A 19,911-nucleotide genomic window follows, 5' to 3' on the forward strand; every position below is an offset into this window, starting at 1 on the left:
CGTCCAGTGCCCTGTGGGCAGTGGTTCCTGTTCGTCTCCTGCATCGTCGTCCATACCGTCGATGTCTTCAGAGTCGGAGTCGAGCATGTCGGTTAAGTCATCGACAGAGGCTACTAAGTGGGTGGTGGGTGGGCGGCGAATTTCTTCGTCATCCGCATCCCAATCCTGCCGGACATAGTTCGGCCCGGATCCTCCTGACAAGGAGAGAGTCCTTAATGAGTTCAGTATATCGCCGAAGGGCGAGTGCTGAAAAATATCCGGGGAGGTAAACTCCATGATTGGCGCCCAACCGGATTCGATAGGAACGAGCGCAGGCGGTCCGAAGTCCGTGGCCGGAGAAGAATCCGACAGTTTAGCAACACGGTTCTCGTGAAGGGTAAGGTCGATATTCCGCTCGATCGCCGTTGGGGATACGGCCTCTGTGGCGGGGTCTATCCACCCGTCCACGGGAGGCGCAACTGGCTCCGAATTAAGGGTCGGAGCGGCTACTGGTGCAATTTCTTGAACACTGTCCGATGGCAGAGCTAAATCGTACTCATTGTGACCGCGTGGTGCACAAGGCAAGGGCTCGAATCCGTCGAAGATCAAGTCTCCACGGATATCGGCCTTGTAGTTTAAGCTTCCAAATCTGACCTGGCGGCCAGGGGCATGACTTTCGATCTGCTCCAGATGGCCAAGCGAGTTGGCCCATAGTGCGAAGCCGCCGAACACAAAGATTTGTCCAGGGAGAAAAGTCTCGCCATGGACTGCATCGCTATTGATGATAGTGGGAGCCATCAAGCCTAACGGCGACGACACAGAGAAACTCTCAATGAAAGCACCAATGTCGGTGTCAAAACCGGCGGATCTCGGGTAGGGGGTCCCGAACTGTGCGTCTAAGGCGGATGGTAACAGGAGGCAGGGAACACGATGTTTTACCTAGGTTCGGGCCCTCTTGATGGAGGTAAAACCCTACGTCCTGCTTGATTTATTCTTGATGATATGAGTATTACAAGAGTTGATCTACCACGAGATCGGAGAGGCTAAACCCTAGAAGCTAGCCTATGGTATGATTGTATGTCGTCCTACGGACTAAAATCCTCCGATTTATATAGACACCGGAGGGGGCTAGGGTTACACAAGGTCAGTTACAAAGGAGGGGATATCCATATCCGTACTGCCTAGCTTGCCTTCCACGCCAAGTAGAGTCCCATCCGGACACGAGACGAAGTCTTCAATCTTGTATCTTCATAGTCCAATAGTCCGGCCAATGGTTATAGTCCGGCTGTCCGGATACCCCCTAATCCAGGACTCCCTCAGTGCCAGAAAGGGTTTAGATTGGTTTTGGGTGACTACAGAGGCCTGCGGCGACGAAACTTCTGATTTAGGTTAACCCCGAGGGTTTCTGGAATTTTTGGGAATTTATAGGGTAAAGAGGGGGTGTGGGAGGCCTCCGAGGTGGGCACAATCCACCTAGGCACGCCTGGGCCCCCAGGCGCGCCCTGGTGGGTTGTGCCCCCCTCGGGGCACCCTCCTAGGTGCTACTCTGGCCCATTGCTGGTCTTCTGGTCCATCAAAAGTTTCGCGGTGTTTGGACGCCGTTTGATATTGATTTCCTGCGATATAAAAAATAAGCAAAAACTGCAACTGGCACTGAGCACTGGGTCAATAGGTTAGACCCGAAAAATGATATAAAGTTGCTATAAAATGATTGTAAAACATGCAAGAATAATAATATAATAGCATGAAAACTTCATAAATTATAGATATGTTGGAGACGTATCAGGGTCATAGGTTTCACTAGAGGCTTCTCTCAAGATAGAAATTATTATGGTGGGTGAACAAATTATTGCCAAGCAACTGATTGAAAAGAGCAAAGTTATGACGATATCTAAGGCAATGATGATGAATATAGGCATCACGTCCGTGTCAAGTAGACCGAAACGATTCTGCATCTACTACTATTACATGATGTAGAGGAATTAACTCAAGCAATATGATGAAAACCCCATCTTTTTATCCTCGATGGCAAGAATATAATACATGTCGGTTCCCTTCTGTCACTAGGATCGAGCACCGCAAGATTGAACCCAAAGGTAAGCACTTCTCCCATTGCAAGAGAAACCAATCTAGTTGGCCAAACCAACTCAATAGTTCAAAAAGACTTGCAAAGATATCAAATCATGCACATAAGAATTCAGAGGAGATTCAAATAATATTCATAGATAAGCTGATCATAAATCCACAATTCATCGGATCTCATCAAACACACCGCAAAAGAGTATTACATCGAATAGATCTCCAAGAACATCGAGGAGAACATTGTATTGAGAATCAAAGAGAGAGAAGAAGCCATCTAGCTACTACCTATGGACCCGTAGGTCTGTGGTAAACTACCCACGCTTCACTGGAGAGGCAATGGTGTTGATGTAGAAGCCCTCTGTGATCGAATCACCCCCCCCCCCCCGACAAGATGCCGGAAAAGGCCCCTAGATTGGATCTCATTGGTACAAAAGGTTGCAACGGTGGAAAAGTGGTTTCGTGGCTCCCCTGGAAGTTTTTCGGATATTTGAGAATATATAGGATGAAGATCTAGGTCAGGGGGTCACCGAGGGGCCCACAAGGTCGAGGGGCGTGCCCTCCACCCTTGTGGCCGCCTCGTGGCTCTTCTGACTTGCACTCCAAGTCTCCTGGGTGTCTTCTGGTCCAAGAAAAATCACTGCGAAAGTTTTATTCCGTTTGGACTCCGTTTGGTATTCCTTTTCTGTGAAACTCTAAAGCAAGGAAAAATAGAAACTGGCACTGGGCTCTACGTTAATAGGTTAGTCCCAAAAATGATATAAAATAGCATATTAATGCACATAAAACATCCAAAACAGATAATATAATAGCATGGAACAATAAAAAATTATAGATACGTTAAAGACGTATCAGGCATCCCCAAGCTTAATTCCTACTCGTCCTCGAGTAGATAAATCTATATCTATATCTATACCTACTAATAAAGTAAGGTGCGTTTCACCAAATTTTTAATCCGTTCACCCATATTATTATTGTTGATGATGTTCTGACCAAGGTGGTACTAAATTTTATGTTGGAAAGATTATTCGGACGTGTTCTGGTCGTTATTGGGCCTTCTGCATCGCCGTTCTTGTACACCGTTGATTTCACCGGAGATCCGTCTGCACTGCACGTGCTCCACCGCCTGCCGGAATTTTGCCTGGCCTGAGGCACAAACTATTGTCTCGTCAGTTTATACATCTACCATTAACAGCGATGATTACATGCCTCGAGAAGTCAATTCTGTATGTTAGTTTGTGTTCCTGCTGTAAGGAACTCCTAATGGTTTCCAAATAATGGAAACCAGAGAGAAACTTAAGCATGACAAGCAAGACTTTTAGAAGTCGCAGCTGTATCAGAAGCTGATCATTCGCTTGAAAGACATGACAACTAAGTACTGGTAACTCTTGTTTTCACTTGTATCCGAAGCTGATCATTCGCTTGAAAGACATGACAACTAAGTACTGGTAACTCTTGTTTTCACTTCTGTTTCTTCCAAATCCACAACCACCAAAGTCTGCTTCTGTTCTGTAATTAGTATTTCCACTTGCTTTCAGGGATTTACATAGTCACCTGATTTCGTGGTTATCTCTAGTTGTAGCCAACACACAACAACAATTGGCACATCAGATTTAGGGAGGCCAGATCTGGTGGCAGGTTCAACATCCAATAATAAGAGTTTTCATCAAATCTGGGCATAGCAACAATACCATGTATTGAAGAAAGTTGTATGCCACGGTATCTCTCTGAAAGGTAATTGCCAACGTTAAACAGTTTTTTGGTTATGCCATGTAAGCATCAGAAGCAATATATTCTTTTAACTAAGATCTTTTACAGAAAGCAAAGCATTACTATTGTCTAAACCTATGTAGTTCCCTAAGCTGAACAAACTATACTTTATGATTGAGCACGGGGCCGTCCGGTGCACGGATATTGATGCTATAAGAAGGAACCCCTCGACCACGATTAGATCGCATCGCAAGTTTCTTGCCCAACACATCGCCGTGCTGCAAGTTTCCTACATCGCCGTTCTTGTACACCGTTGATTTCGCCGGAGATCCTTCTGCATCACCGTTCTTGTACACTGTTGATTTCACCGGAGATCCGTCTGCACTGCACGTGCTCCACCGCCTGCCGGAATTTCGCCTGGCCTGAGGTACAAACTATTGTCTCGTCAGTTTATACATCTACCATTAACAGCAATGATTACATGCCTCGAGAAGTCAATTCTGTATGTTAGTTTGTGTTCCTGCTGTAAGGATCTCCTAATGGTTTCCAAATAATGGAAACAAGAGAGAAACTTAAGCATGTTCCAGAGATCTCACCTTTGGTAGCACCAATAAGGATGAATAATGGTCTGATAAATATCTAAAATATGCACCAGCTGATAGCTACTGCAGGGCATCATCTTTTTCATGCTTCCTCATCTAGATTCGGGTAGCTTACTACAAGTCTAGAACATGTATCAGCTAAGAACTATATAATCTGTACGAATAGTTTGCACTTTTTTGGCCTGATAGATTAGCCAAAATTAGGCTATCTGGAGATGAAATATATACACACAAGAGAACAATGATTTATCTATGAATATGTATTTATAAACACACCAGAGAACAATGGTTTATGTATGCATATATCATTAGCCAAAGGTGCATGGACAATGATTTATCTATGGTTTTTGATTAATGGAAAGGCCTTCTCAGTTTGAAAAACCTACTGATCTATAATTGAAAAGGTCTCTATTTTAGTTTATTTTTGTAAGATCTAGAATTGAAAAGGTCTCTGTTTAAGTTTATTTTTGTAAGACCAGTGCTATATGGTTCGGCTCTACATCTCTGTACTTAATTGGCTGAATGTCTGCATTAGTGGTTGAGAACTTGAGATCAGTGCTATATGGTCCCTGCAGCCTTTCTTAGCAGTAAATAGTAGTGATATATAAGTAAAAAGTAAACCAATACATACAAGTAACAGAAGCAAGGCTTTCTTAGCATGAGCATGAGAAGGCTTCTATTTAAATACAGTTTTTTATGGAAGTAGTTCATCTAAATTTGTACTTACTGAATTGACTATTTTCATGTCAAGATCCAATAGCCTGTTGTTAGTTAATGCTTTATTTATATTTTCTTCTAACAAAACTAATGTATGTTTCCAGGGAAACAATGGCTCGACGCCGCCAGGTCGCAGCACAAAATTTGACTGGTCCCAGCAAAAAAAAGAACAGTTACAGAAAAAGAAAACCGCCATCGCGGTCACAGGTACTATATGGTTCCACTCTATGTCTTTGTAGTTATTCTAAAGGTGTGCATTAGTGGTTGGTTGTGATTGCATGTTATAACAGTGACTAGAACTTGATGGAAATTTGCTAGAGGAGTTGCAACAGCCTTGATGAAATATTAGTTTTATTATTCCTTCTTGATTTTAGACAATAACAGTAGATAATCTAAATCCTTCTACTGTAGCAGTACTTGTAATAGAGCAACTTTTCTGTAAAAATATATATAGTAAGTTTTCATATTATACCAGTAAGAAGAAATTGGTACAGGAATTGCAATAGTCTTGATCAAGTATTTTTTATTATTCCTTCTTGATTCAACTTTGTAATAATCTCAAATATTGTTTGAACAATATGACTGGAATGTTTAACTATTCTTTTTCTTGCCATTGCAGAAAGTGGATGACAACACTGAATTTACCATTGTTGAGGATTTTGATAACCGGCCTTCAAAAAAAACGAAATGTATGGAATCCAGTGTTTTGGAGCAATCACCTACGTCACCAATCATCTCAACATTACCTCCACTATAAGAAAGTTTTGTATCGATGGTTCCTGAGTCGGATAATCAGACAAATAGTGATCCATTACCAGCACCTTCGTCACCAACTAGATCGACATTATCTCCAAATGCTGAATTGCCCCTGAATGAAGGAAATATTTCACTAGATGATGATAAGCAAGAAGAGAATGCTGAATTGCCCTTGAATGAAGCAAATATTTCAGTACATGATGATAATCAAATAGAGAATTATGAATTGCCCTCGAATCAAGGAAATATTTCATTAGATGATGACAAGCAAAAAGAGGAACATGAAACATATGACTATCTCCCACAAGGTATTATTTTGTTGTTATTGAGTATATTATTATTAGTCTATGTGCACCGTTAATCCATATTTACACACAGATTAAACTTTCTGCACATTATACATTGACCGACCGTGATGTATGTGCTCATATAGCAATAGAAACATCTTTTGAAAAACAATTGCTGGTGAAGATAGATGAAATATCTGTGAAACAACATGAAATGATGTGCCTGCTAAATGAAAAAGAGTGGCTAAATGATGATGTAAGTATCCTTACTTACAAGGAAAAAGTCCCTGATTATTGATATCCATCAGTAATGTTTTTCAAAAAAATTATAGGTAATCAGCGCATATATATGTTGTATAAAGGACCAAGTACATGTCCAGAATGATAGTAAAGTATATTTTGAGAATCCCTTTGTTACCACACTGTTAAAACGGGATGGCAAGCTTGGAATACATGAAGATGATACCTTTATGACAGAGATTGTCAAAACCTATGTGAAGCATGACATGGTAAAATTCATATCCATAATTTTCATGTTCTGCGTTTCATACATTTTTATTAGTTATTTTATACTAACTATCTTGATTATAGATTAAACTTCCAATAAATATGAACAATACACATTGGTATTTGGCTGTTGTGAATGCAAAAAAGAGTGAGATTCAAGTATTGGACTCACTGTGTTGTGAATTTAACCGAGATGATCTCACTGCTACGGTTAGTTACTACATCATTTCAAATTATTTATGTCAAATGTCATAAATTGATCCCTTGCTTATGTGTATTATTTTTTATAACTAATTATTTTTCAGCTGCAAGGGCTACAATATCAGTTGGAAATTCTGAAAAGTCAAAATTTGATTAGTCCTAATTGGAAAGACGTTGATGTTAGTAAACGGAATATAGTAGAACAACTACAGAAGCCAATTCAAAAGGATAGGTATAAAGTGACAAATATGTTCTCTAACAATATAAGTAATATTGTCATGCATTTAGAATAATAAATTTGGTTTTAATTATACAGTTCATCTTGTGGTCTATTTATGCTTAAATTCATGGAATATTGGACTGGATATGCACTATCCTATCCAATTACACAGGTATATATCTATTTTGTTTCATACAAAAATTTAATTGATATTTTAATTTTTTATATATACTAATAATTGTTGTTGCTGCATAGGATATTATTACTTCTTTTAGGTATAAGTTAGCCAGCATACTATTATGTTGGAAAACAAATACTGCTGGAATGACTACAATAGCCGAACAAAGTGATGACGACACTAAGGGAGATTGTAATGATGTGGAAATGTTGGAAAGTCTAGATAATAATAAAAAATCAAAAAAATTGATCCCGTCAACTGTTGAAAATAAATATGAATCATTATTATCTGTTCTTTCTAACATAAGCCCACATGAGTTGATAGGTGGAATTTGCAGCTACATCCAATCAATCGATTCCACTAAGATTTTAGAGTAAGTAATTTTAAGTTAGTAGTGTAATTGCCAACACATATTATCCTATTATTATCTTATTATTTTCTTAATCATAATGATTACCAGGAAAGTATGGGTACAGAGCTCCAACCCATATACAATTAGGTTGACTCTCAAACAACTACAAACAATTCTAAATGACGATTCTCCCTTGGATCTTGATTGTTTCAATATGGTCGTGCGCAAATTTATGTTTGGCGACATTCAAACGGCCAAAAAGAAAAAGGGATTGATATCAAAACATTATTTATACATGCAATTTTGGGTATGTTCACTATATTTTTTTGTATATAATCTATTTCTTTGATAACCTTTTTAACCGATTGTTATATATACTACTAGATGATAACTGATTTTGGACGACATCCAAACTTCCGAAAAGAGTTAGATGTGGAACAACTAGCATATTCCGTTCGTAGTTGGCCTGGCTTCAACTATAATATTTCAGCATGCAAATCGGTAAGAGCATTTCTCAGTTACTTTCAACACGACATTGTTTTACATCTAATATTTAGCATATTACAGATTCATATTCCAGTACATTCCAATGGTGATTTCATTCTCTTCATATTGGACAAAGATACACATACTGTCCATATTTTGGATCCTACCCCTAACGATCCTATCTACCAATACAATCCACATGCAAAATATTTGCATAGACTTATATGGATTGCAGAATATTTACCGAAAGCAATGTCAAAGGCATGCCCTGGGTCTAGATGGAATGAGAATATTCTCCTATGGCGGCATAAAATCGTAGATGATATTCCCGTTTACAATAGGTAACATTTTTCAAGATATAAAAACTATACAGTAAGTATTTGGTTTACTGAATATGTATAATATATGTTCTCAACATCAACTAACGATATATGTATGTATTATATCAGGGAACTATCTGGTTATGTTATTACCCTCTACATGTCCACATGGGAAGATGGAAAACTACATTTACCATTTCTAAAGGTGAATATCGTTTTTGTTTTACGCATGTGAAACTAAGCAATCATTGTTATTTTTTTGAACATGTGAAAGTAATTTTAGTCGACTACAATTTTTTTTGAATGTATAGGATGGATACAAACTCAGGAAACAAATTTTGGGACATCTTCTAACATTCGAGCACAATGAATCTGAAGATGGCATGCCTACTGGTGTCCTGGACTTCATCAACTTTATCAGGATGAAGAAGCTATCAACTATATGTCCAACTGCTGCTCCTAAATTGTCTCGACAATCCTAGATGTTGTAACGCACCAGCTTGGTCCCAAAGTTTAGTGTGTTCAGCTTAGGGAACCACATAGGTTTAGCCAATAGTACCATCTCAATCATAAAGTTTAGTTTGTTCAGCTTAGGGAACTACATAGGTTTAGACAATAGTAATGCTTTGCTTTCTGTAAAAGATCTTAGTTAAAAGAATATATTGCTTCTGATGCTTACATGGCATAACCAAAAAACAGTTTAATGTTGGCAATTACCTTTCAGAGAGATACTATGGCATACAACTTTCTTCGATACATGGTATTGTTGCTATGCCCAGATTTGATGAAAACTCTTATTCTTGGATGCTGAACCTGCCACCAGATCTGGCCTCCCTAAATCTGATGTGCCAATTGTTGTTGTGTGTTGGCTACAACTAGAGATAACCACGAAATCAGGTGACTATGTAAATCCCTGAAAGCAAGTGGAAATACTAATTACAGAACAGAAGCAGACTTTGGTGGTTGTGGATTTGGAAGAAACAGAAGTGAAAACAAGAGTTACCAGTACTTAGTTGTCATGTCTTTCAAGCGAATGATCAGCTTCTGATACAGCTGCGACTTCTCAAAGTCTTGCTTGTCATGAGTGGGCTTGATAAAGTTTGCCCCCAGCACCCCAGCGACGCCTCTACCTTTACTGCTTGCAGAACTCAACACTCGATGGAAAAGCTGAACAAAGTTAATTTTAATGTAAAATTTTGTTACAAATATGGACTCTTGCACCGGCAAAGTGGTGCTTTAATTCGTGCGTGTACCGTGCACAACTCTAGATTTAGAAAATTGAACACAAACTGGGCAAGCCCCAGCCGTAGCAAGTAAAAAAAGACACTGCATACTTAGATCCATACAACTGTAAGTAGTGGCCAGAGCTTTACTGGTGTTTAAGCTTCGATCAGGAATAACTACTGGCACATGCTAAACTGTTTATGCTCATAATTTTTTATTTTAAAAAAATAAACCATGATTGTACAGAACTTCCTCTCAGCACATACCCACACTTGTCGAACATCTATCAAACACAGACCATCAGACAATTTCATAAAAGATTCCTATTTAGTAAAGGCGGTGCGTGCTCAAACTTTCATTTCTTAAAGATAAACCAAAATAAATATTACACATCTATATCTATTCTCAGTCTTATCAATCTCAGTATCAAAACCACAAAAGTGCACACGTTTGTTACAAAAATAGGAACAAGAAACGTACTTAACAAAAGTGCACACGTTTGTTACAAAAATACTAGCAATCAAAATCCTAATTAGCTACATACAAGAGTCCGACACAAACACACGGCTTCCCCTGGCTTTACTTAGCAAGAGTCCGAATTCCAATTAGCTACACACGCCGAGTCGGACACAAACACACGGACTCCTCTGGCTTTAGTCTGAATCTAATTAGCTACACACGCCGTGCTGCTACAAATACATACACAGGGCTTCCACTGGCTTGGCTAGCTTTGTGCATCGGCTTTGCACTAGAAATCACCTTTCTAGGTAGTCTTACAATCTCGCCGTACAACACGACTCCACCTGAGGTACGTCCGATCTCATGCCAAGCTAAATGCGGTTTTGTCGTTTTGAAAAAGACATGAGCTTTCCTGTGTGCCCACAACCATAGCTTCCATCATCATTTCCTTGCATGTATACGGACAGTTTGCACTCTTTAGGACAAATAGATTTGAAATTATTATATCTTTTTGAATCAAATACAAGAACAACACAATGTAAGATATGCAAGTTTATCCAGAGGAATGCAAAAAAAGCATGTACGGGTATTTGGTATCACCAGCTTTTGTGTTTCCAGTGAACATCTTAGCCTATGTAAACTGCGAGTTGAATAAAGTGTGCTCTCTTTTTCTTAAATACTTTCTTTAATAAATGTAGAATATAAAAGCCTTATCTTAACAAGTGAAAGCTCAAGTTATTCTTTCAAGATAGATTCAGATCAAACCTTTTCAAAGTTACTATCCCTCAGCCAGAGACTTAAGTTACACACTAAGCTTTGACTGAAATCAACGGAATTTCATTGAGAAGAATCATTACCATTAAGACTCTGATTCTTTAATAACCATCTACTTTCAATTTCTTTGGCAAGAAGAAATATTTCTAAACCATTCACATTGAGAGTGTCTCGACAACAGGACTTGTAAGTAGAGGACCTCACACCAAAGATGACTCCTGTGCCCATAAAAAACAGTACTCTAGCGTTACAGAAATTTAAATAGTTCGGGTGTGAGGGCAAAGGGACAGACCTTCTCATGCTTTATCTGTGAATTCAATGATTGCCAACCAATCTGAGTGAGATATCCAGCACCTGCACTAAAAGCATTGACATCACCAAATATGCCTCCCAAATGGAAAAGAGGAGGATACAGATTGGTTTATATATTTTTAAGAGTGTCGAGAAACTTCTTAACATCTGAAAATTATGGAAGTTCCTGATTTCTTGAGGTTCAGGAGTTCAGTGCTATGGATGCAGGAAGATCAATCTAGCGTAAATAGAGAGAATAATATATGCCATGTTCTCTATTAGCCGAGTACAATTGTCATCTCAAATAGTCGTGGCTATATTCTATGCAATTTTATTTTCTTGATTATGCTATATTAACAATGTGATCCTTCCATATACCATCCAGGTTTAATTCTATATAAACTCTCATGCAGAAGTCATTTGGGTCAATGGATGCCAAAGAAGAAAGAAGAAAAAGAGATAGAGAGCGATATGCAAGAATGACCGATGAAGAAAAGCAAGCAAGAAAGAAAAGAGATAGAGAGCGGTATGCAAGACTCACCGATGAACAAAATCAAGGAAAACGGAAAAAATGCCGTGAAGCCTATGAACAAAGGAAAACAACTAAAGAGTCAACAAAAAAGCCAGATGTAAAGACAAAAAGAAGACAGAAATATGCAGCTATGCAACCAGAACAAAAGAAAGCTAGAATAGAAAAAATTATAGTTAACCGTGAATTGAGAAGCTTCAAAGATTCAATTGCGATGGAGAACCCTGCATATATCGCAACCGAACAGGAAGTTGGTACTTCTACCTTTCCTGTCAAACACAAAAAGCATGTGACGCCAGGAGAAAGACAAACATTGCTACACCGTCGTAACAAAGAATTCATGACAAGATGGATGAAAATTGTTTCTGTATCACCAGAAGAAGATGCATCCATAACGGAAACAGGCAGTGATGACATAGAACCTCTACAGCAACCAAAAGTCATGATTTACGGTAATGCTCTAAATTTAATATAGTGTACTCGCACTAAAAATAGATATACATATGTCTGTACAACTACATCTTTTGTGGACAGACATACCCTTGTCAATGTTTCCAAGCATCAAAGAAGCGGATGCCCAAACACCAACATTCAACAATAACGATCACAGTAAGGTAGCTTTGTGGCCAGACATCCCCTCTTCAATGTTGCCAACAATCAAAGAAGTAAATGCACGAATACAGTCATTCTACAATGATGATCACGGTAAGATATCAATTGCATATATACTATTATGAAATACAAAAATTATATGTATGCATACATGTATGTGTGTTAACACTTAAAAAGTACTACACAGGTAATGATGATGTCATATGTGAGCAAGACGCAACCATCAAAGTGGTAGATGCACCAACACAATTATTTTACAACGAGGATCACGGTAATGATAAAGTCATATTTGAAGAAGACACGAACGAGTATGAATACATGTTCTCTGGCCAAGGTATGCTCAATACAATTAAAATATATTTGCATCATTATTTTAACCCTTTACTAAATTTTCATGTTACAAATCAATGCAGAATGGGAAAGAGAAATGGAAATCAAAATCACAGAAGATGATGAAGTTCATAACCCTGACCCGTATGATTTCGTCTATAGCAACATACCAAAGAACACACACGTGCTCAAAACGGTGCCAAATTGCAGCTTCTGCCATGCAACAAAATTCAAGTATGAAACTAAGGGGTTATGCTACAGAAAAGGACGGATAAGACTAGCCAATCCAGATACACCACCAGAACTCAGGAGACTTTGGACAAGCAACGAATCAGATGCAAGACATTTTCGGAACAATATAAGATTTTTCAATGGACACTTCTCATTCACTACTCTATACTGCAACCTTGACAAAGAAACAACTGACATGCGAACAGCTAGTATTTATACGTTTCGAGCACATGGTCAGATCTATCATAATATACACTCATTTGGTAACAGTCGCTCAGATCCAAAGCATCTGGAGTTATACTTCTACGATGATGATCCAAGCTTGGAGCATCGTTACCGCCGTTGCCGCGAGGAAATGTACGAGCAAGACAAGCAGGTGATTCGAATAATAATCGACATTCTACACGATAATCCATACTCTCAACAGTTCAGGAGTTTGGGACAAGCCCAGAACCTTGAGGACTACAGACTCATATTGAACCTTGACCAAAGATTGGACCAAAGAACTTACAATGAACCAATCAATTCGGAGGTAGCTGCAGTGTGGATTGAAGGAAATGAAAGAAGAGATACTTATGACAAGAATGTAATACTACATGGGAACAACAACGAAATAGAGCACATTCGATCATATTACGGGTGCTATGATCCATTGTCGTATCCTTTGTTGTTTCCAAGAGCTGAACTGGGTTGGCATAGGAAAATCCCAAAGAGGGATACATGAGAGGAAGATGTCAGTGCTGATAATATCAATAATGATGATGAACCAGGTAAAATTTCGTATATTATTCTATTCAAAATTATTTTCATATATGGTACACTCCTACATATCCAGCAAATTTTTCATGTTCTAATATTTTCACAGATTCAGTCAATGGCTTGTGGGTAACCATGAGAGAATACTACTGCTATAAAGTCCATACACGACCAAACATATTCAACCCAATATTGCACGGCGGATGACTTTTCCAGCAATTTGCTGTAGATACATACATCAAGATTGAAAGCTCCAGACTGGATTACGTGTGGCATCATCAAAAGGAAATAAGAGCAGATCTATACCAAGGCCTTCTGGGCAGCATTCAAGCTGGAGAAGAAAAGGGAAATGCAGTCGAAAAACGAAGAGTACTTGCATCATCATTTATTGGAGGGCCACGAGATAGACTTCGCCGATATCTAGATGCCATGGCTTTAGTTAGAAAATATGGAAAGCCAGACATATTCCTCACAATGACCTGCAACCCCAGTTGGGAAGAGATAACATGTGAACTACAGTTTGGACAAACGCCACAAGATCGCCCGGATATTGTAGTTCGTGTTTTCAGGGCGAAGCTAGAAGAAATGAAGAAGCAACTATTTAAGAAGAACATTCTTGGAAAGGTCCAGGCATATACATATGTCATAGAGTTCCAAAAGAGGGGACTACCCCATGCTCACTTTTTACTGATCATGACCGGAAAATATAAGTACACATGTCCAGAACGGTATGACAGAATCATCTCTGCTGAGCTCCCTAGCAAGCACAAATACCCAGAGTTATACAAAATGGTAATCAAACATATGATGCATGGTCCTTGTGGTGCATTGAATAAACTATGTCCATGCACAAAGAATCGTCCGTCATGCAAGAACAATTATCCAAGGCCATTTAATGAAACTACAATTCAAGGCAAGGACTCCTACCCAATATATAGGAGACGCAATGACGGTCGGACTGAAACGGTCAGGAATTGCAAACTAGATAATAGGTGGGTGGTTCCTTACAACCCCTATCTGTTAAGGATGTTCAACTGCCACATAAATGTTGAGATATGCTCAAGCATTAAAGCTGTTAAGTACCTGTTCAAGTACATCTACAAGGGTCATGACCGAGCATCTGTATCTGTAACTGACAACGTAGACGAAGCCGAAATCGACGAGATTCAACAATACAGACACGCACGTTGGGTGACACCACCAGAAGCACTATGGAGAATATATGGCTTTGAACTAAGCAAAATGCACCCACCGGTCTTGCAACTGCAGCTACATCTCCCAAATATGCACATGGTTTCATACCATGGCAAAGAAAAAATAAGGAATGTTATCAACCATGAAGGAACAGAAATATCAATGTTGACAGCGTACTTTCAAGCAAACATCTTACATGAGAAAGCACGAGGTATACTATACAGAGACTTTCCAGAATATTATACTTGGCAAACACAAGGGAAGTTCTGGCAAGAGAGGAAACGAGCCGCTTTGTTCCAGGTTGGCAGGATCGTCTCAGCACATCCGGCTGAAGGAGAACGATACTATCTTCGAGTTCTCCTAAACCACGTGACAGGCGTGATGAGCTATGAAGACCTACGAACAGTCGATGGACAGCTAATGCCAACCTTCCGTGAAGCTGCAGAAAAACAAGGGCTCATTGAGGCAGACAACACATTGGATGACTGCATGACAGAAGCAAAGTTGTTTCGAATGCCATCGTCGTTACGAAGGCTATTCGCGACAATCCTGGTGTTTTGCGAGCCAAGCAACGTCTGTAGCCTCTGGAACAAACACCTAGAGTCAATGTCAGAAGACTACAATAGAAATTGCAAATGCAAGCACATGGTTGAACAGATGGTGCTGAGAAATATCAGGGACATGTTGCACTCAATGGGAAAAGACATAAAATCATTTCCTCTTCCAGAGATTGACAAACAACATGAGACGACAGACGACATACCTAGGGAAATCATCGAGGAGACCTCGATTGAGGTGGACCCCGAGGACGCATCTTTACATAAAAACCTAAACAATGAGCAGAGGAAGGCCTACGATGAAATTCTACACACAATTGACCGCCAAAGAGGAGGCATATTCTTTGTCGATGGACCAGGAGGCTTAGGAAAAACTTTTCTTTACAGGGCGCTCTTGGCCACAATACGGGGACAAGGAAAGATTGCTGTGGCGACAACCACTTCTGGTGTTGCTGCTTCCATAATGCCCGGAGGGAGGACGGCACACTCGAGGTTCAAGATTCCACTGAAAATAGACGATGGGGCTATTTGTGGATTCACTAAACAAAGTGGGACAACCAAGCTACTCCAAGCAGCATCACTAATAATCTGGGACGAAGCATCTATGACTAAGAGGCAGATAGTGGAGGCGCTAGACAAAAGCATGCGGGACATAATGGACAGACCAGATCTTCCATTCGGTTGAAAAACAGTCGTATTTGGAGGAGATTTTAGGCAAGTCCTCCCTGTTGTCCGGAAGGGAACAAGAGCCCAAATAGTAGACACATCACTACGCAGGTCCGAGCTCTGGAATTCCATGCGTCAATTGAAGCTTGTGCACAACATGAGGGCTCAGAACGACAAGTGGTTTGCAGAATACCTACTACGCATTGGTAACGGAACCGAGGAGACAAATGATGATGGTGAAATACTCCTACCTGCAAGGATATGAGTGCCAAATAAGACAGATAATAATGGCCTGGATAGACTCATTGACAGTATCTACGGAACAGGGAACACTTCCCTAAAAGATCCAAAATACATCACGTCAAGAGCAATTTTGTCCACAAGGAATTCGGTAGACAGAATCAACTTAAAAATGATTGATCGCTTCAAAGGAGAGGAGATGGTGTACCACAGCTTCGATTCTGTAGAAAACGACCCTCATAACTACTATCCACCAGAGTTCCTAAACACCCTCACCCCAAATGGACTACCTCCACATATGTTAAAGCTCAAAATAAACTGTCCAATCATACTACTCAGGAACATCGACCCCGCTAATGGACTCTGCAACCGCACAAGGTTGGTCGTATGTGGATTCCAAAAAAATACAATTGATGCAGAGATAGTAGTAGGGCAGCACTCTGGAATGCGAGTTTTCTTGCCTCGGATACCATTATGCCCATCTGACGATGACATGTTCCCGTTCAATTTCAAGAGGAAACAGTTTCCAGTGAGACTCAGTTTTGCAATGACAATAAACAAATCACAAGGTCAGACAAATACCAAATGTCGGCGTCTACCTGCCTGAACCGGTTTTCTCACATGGTCAACTATATGTTGCGCTTTCTAGAGCGACTGCGACATTAAACATAAAGTTATTAACGGGAGCACATGATGAGGACAAGGGGAAGAATAAGAAGATCAGTACAGGAGACACAAACACAAAGGAGGACAAAAGGAAAAAGAATAAGAAGATTCGTACAGACGAGACATACACAAAGAATATTGTCTACACAGAAGTCCTCACCAAATAGGTAATGTAACCTTTGAATTTTTTGTTCCAGATTCCAGTTGGTATTTCGTAGGTTTATTTACGACCAAGTTACGCATTTAAATTTCATATTACATTGCTAATTTTCTAACCATAAATTCATTACTTGGATTCTACAGAACAATTCAACTATCAACTTCGGAGTTAGAATTCATAACTACTTGGTCGTCTTTAAGGAGCATGTCTTCATGTCCTCAACCACAAAGTCATTCATGAATATATTTTTATCATGTGTGCAATAAATCATTCAGGGTTATTTGAAACTTTGAACACTTTTGTGATCTCCATTATGTGTATACAAGCTACATATGCAATTTACAGAAAAATCTATAGGCAAGGGGAAACTGAGACTTACCAGCCAAAATAGGAACATATTTCACGCCTTGGAGTTGCTGCTGCTGCATTGAATTTTCTGAATATCGCTTTCTCTAGCTCAACGAAGAAACCTGAAATATATCTGACCCATTTTGAAAAATACATATCAATTTATAAGCTATATAGATAAACAAAACAAGAAGACAAGCAGATGAACTGAATACGTGCTACCATGTGTGCCATACACATTGTTTACTAACTAATCAAAATATGTAAAAAAATACTAACTAACAAAGCATATCTGAATCTGCTAACTACCACTACAGCAACAACTAACCACAACTAGAGGGAGGAGAGGTTGATAGGTTGAACGCGAAGTCAAGGGCACCAGCCAGCGCCTGCTCGAGCAGCGGCTGCTCACCCACCAACCACCAGGGTTGGAGCCTGCGGGAGGAGGGGTGGGAGGGAACAGGAAGGAAGAGGGAGCCGCGCAAGGTCCCATTGATACGGCGGCGCGGGCGAACGACACCACAGTGCGACCGCCGGAAGTGCTCTTCTTAATGACCTCGTCCTCCGACAACGACGAGGAGACAGGAGGTGGCGGCGCTGGCCATCACTACGGGCGGAGAATGGTGAACGGGAAGGGGACGCAGTTTCGGTGCCTTAAAGGCATCTGCCTTTGGGTTACTGACATGTGGGCCAACCACTTGTTAGGCCTACATGTCATAAATACAAAACTAGGTGCCTTAAGGCATCGAAGCATCGTACACGGGAAGGGGATAAGTTCATTTCTTATAGAAACATTTTTTTCCTAACAAAGAGTTCGTGTTGTCTTTGTGTGTATCGATCAATTCTTGCCTGGGCCAAGCCCAAACAATGCAAAAAAATAAATTTACAAATGAAATATAAATTTTCAAAAAAATGTTTATCTCCAAAAAAATGATTCAATTTCTAAATAATGTTGAAAATGATTCTAAAAAAATATTTTTTTGAAATATCTACTCAAAAATAAAAAAACAACTTCTTAGGAAATATATATATATATATATATATATATTAAATATTGATGTTTTTTAGAAAAAAAAGATTGACAAACTATTTCATGGACCAATACTCTTTCATCGGATGAATCTACGAAGCTAAAGTAGGTCCTGACTAACGACGTTAGGTGGCTTCTTCACGTACGAATTTCATGGTCCAAAATATTAACTCGGTGTAACCTTACTTCCAAGGTTTGCCACAATTGGATATAAGAAGTGCATAAAGCCATGTGGAGCATGTTTTCTTTGCCCGTTGCAACGCACGGACATTTGTACTAGCGATAAAAAATAGAATTTTTAATGTGGAATGCTACTTAACATATTTATCCATGTAATTCTCTTTATTGTGGCATGAATGTTCAGATCTGTATGATTCAAAGCAAAAGTTTAATATTGACATAAAAATAATAGTACTTCAAGCATACTAACAAAATAATTATGTCTTCTCAAAATAACATGGCCAAAGAAAGCTTATCCCTACAAAATCATATAGTCTGGCTATACTCCATCTTCATCACACAAAATATTCAAATCATGCACAGCCCAGATGACAAGCCAAGCAATTGTTTCATACTTTTGATGTTCTCAAACCTTTTCAACTTTCACGCAATACATGAGCGTGAGCCGCACTATAGGTGGAATAGACGGTGGTTGTGGAGAAGAAAAAAAAGGAGATAGTCTCACATCAACTAGCACTACAAAAAAAGACACATCCGTGACATTTTGGGTCGAACGAATTTTTTTCTTTCATTCTTATGACACTTCTATGATGATAATTATGACAAAACTCAGAATCATCATAGATGTGGCGGGATCCTACTTCTATGATAAAAAATCATGACAGAAAATGGGTTTTTCGTCCTGGGTGGGCCAGAGACGCAGCTGCATGACATTCTTTGGGCCGTCCATGGCGGAGAAAACCGTGGTAGAAGCGAGGGCGAGGAAAATATCGAGCGAGTTCCCGGTTACGGTGGGTGGTCTTGGGCCGAGCGATGCGCATTTCTCTCGTACGTACGCGCGTGTGTGCGAGGCGTTGCGCTCTAACTGAACCCAAGTAAGGCGTTGGGCTCTAACTGAACCCGAGCGATTGTACTACAGGCTACACGTTACTGAACCCGAGTGATCAATCGACTTAACTGAACCCAAGTGATTCCTTCGCTACTGCTGCTAACTGAAGCTGATCGATGTTGCCTCTGGATGAACAGTGAGCGTTGTTTGGGGGTTTGGATGAACAGTTCCCGATGGGGGTTGGATGAATAGGACCCCGTGGTAGTAGAGGCCGTTGCCGCTAGATGAACATGACCCTAATCGGTCGAGCCGGTGGATGAACAGGACCCCGTGGAGGGCTGGATAAACAGTAGCCGGTGGAGGGCTGGTTGAAAAGTAGCCAGTGGAGGGCTGGATGAACAATAGCCTGTGGAGGGGTGGTTTAACAGGACCCGGTGGAGA

The 19,911-nt window shown here is 39.9% G+C and overlaps 2 protein-coding genes across 9 annotated transcripts; one reads left to right on the forward strand and one right to left on the reverse strand.

The window, feature by feature from the left end:
- Window positions 1-3,687: 3,687 nt before the first annotated feature.
- On the reverse strand, window positions 3,688-18,085 carry LOC125517367 (protein MICRORCHIDIA 6-like). 8 transcript variants are annotated; one of them, XM_087527173.1, is made up of 7 exons: window positions 17,760-18,085; window positions 17,463-17,553; window positions 12,212-12,359; window positions 11,144-11,205; window positions 9,398-9,561; window positions 9,112-9,269; window positions 3,688-5,955 (listed from the first exon to the last, which is right to left on the reverse strand). In XM_087527173.1, the coding sequence occupies exons 3-6, from the start codon at window positions 12,231-12,233 to the stop codon at window positions 9,164-9,166; spliced, it is 354 nt and encodes a 117-aa protein (XP_087383299.1). In that variant the 5' UTR covers window positions 12,234-12,359; window positions 17,463-17,553; window positions 17,760-18,085; the 3' UTR covers window positions 3,688-5,955; window positions 9,112-9,163. The 8 variants fall into 8 exon arrangements, with proteins under 8 accessions (XP_087383299.1, XP_087383298.1, XP_087383295.1 ...); XM_087527172.1 differs by having other exon boundaries at window positions 17,463-17,564; XM_087527169.1 differs by lacking the exon at window positions 12,212-12,359 and having other exon boundaries at window positions 3,688-4,190; window positions 5,834-5,955; window positions 17,463-17,564; window positions 17,760-18,084.
- LOC147964550 (uncharacterized) lies at window positions 11,571-12,221 on the forward strand. Its single transcript, XM_087527167.1, has one exon. It carries the CDS (start codon window positions 11,571-11,573, stop codon window positions 12,144-12,146), a length of 576 nt encoding a protein of 191 aa, XP_087383293.1. The 3' UTR covers window positions 12,147-12,221.
- Window positions 18,086-19,911: the final 1,826 nt, after the last annotated feature.

Source organism: Triticum urartu, chromosome 6A (assembly GCF_056163025.1).
Source record: "Triticum urartu cultivar PI428250 chromosome 6A, HENAU_Tu73, whole genome shotgun sequence".
Taxonomy (NCBI): Eukaryota; Viridiplantae; Streptophyta; class Magnoliopsida; order Poales; family Poaceae; genus Triticum; species Triticum urartu.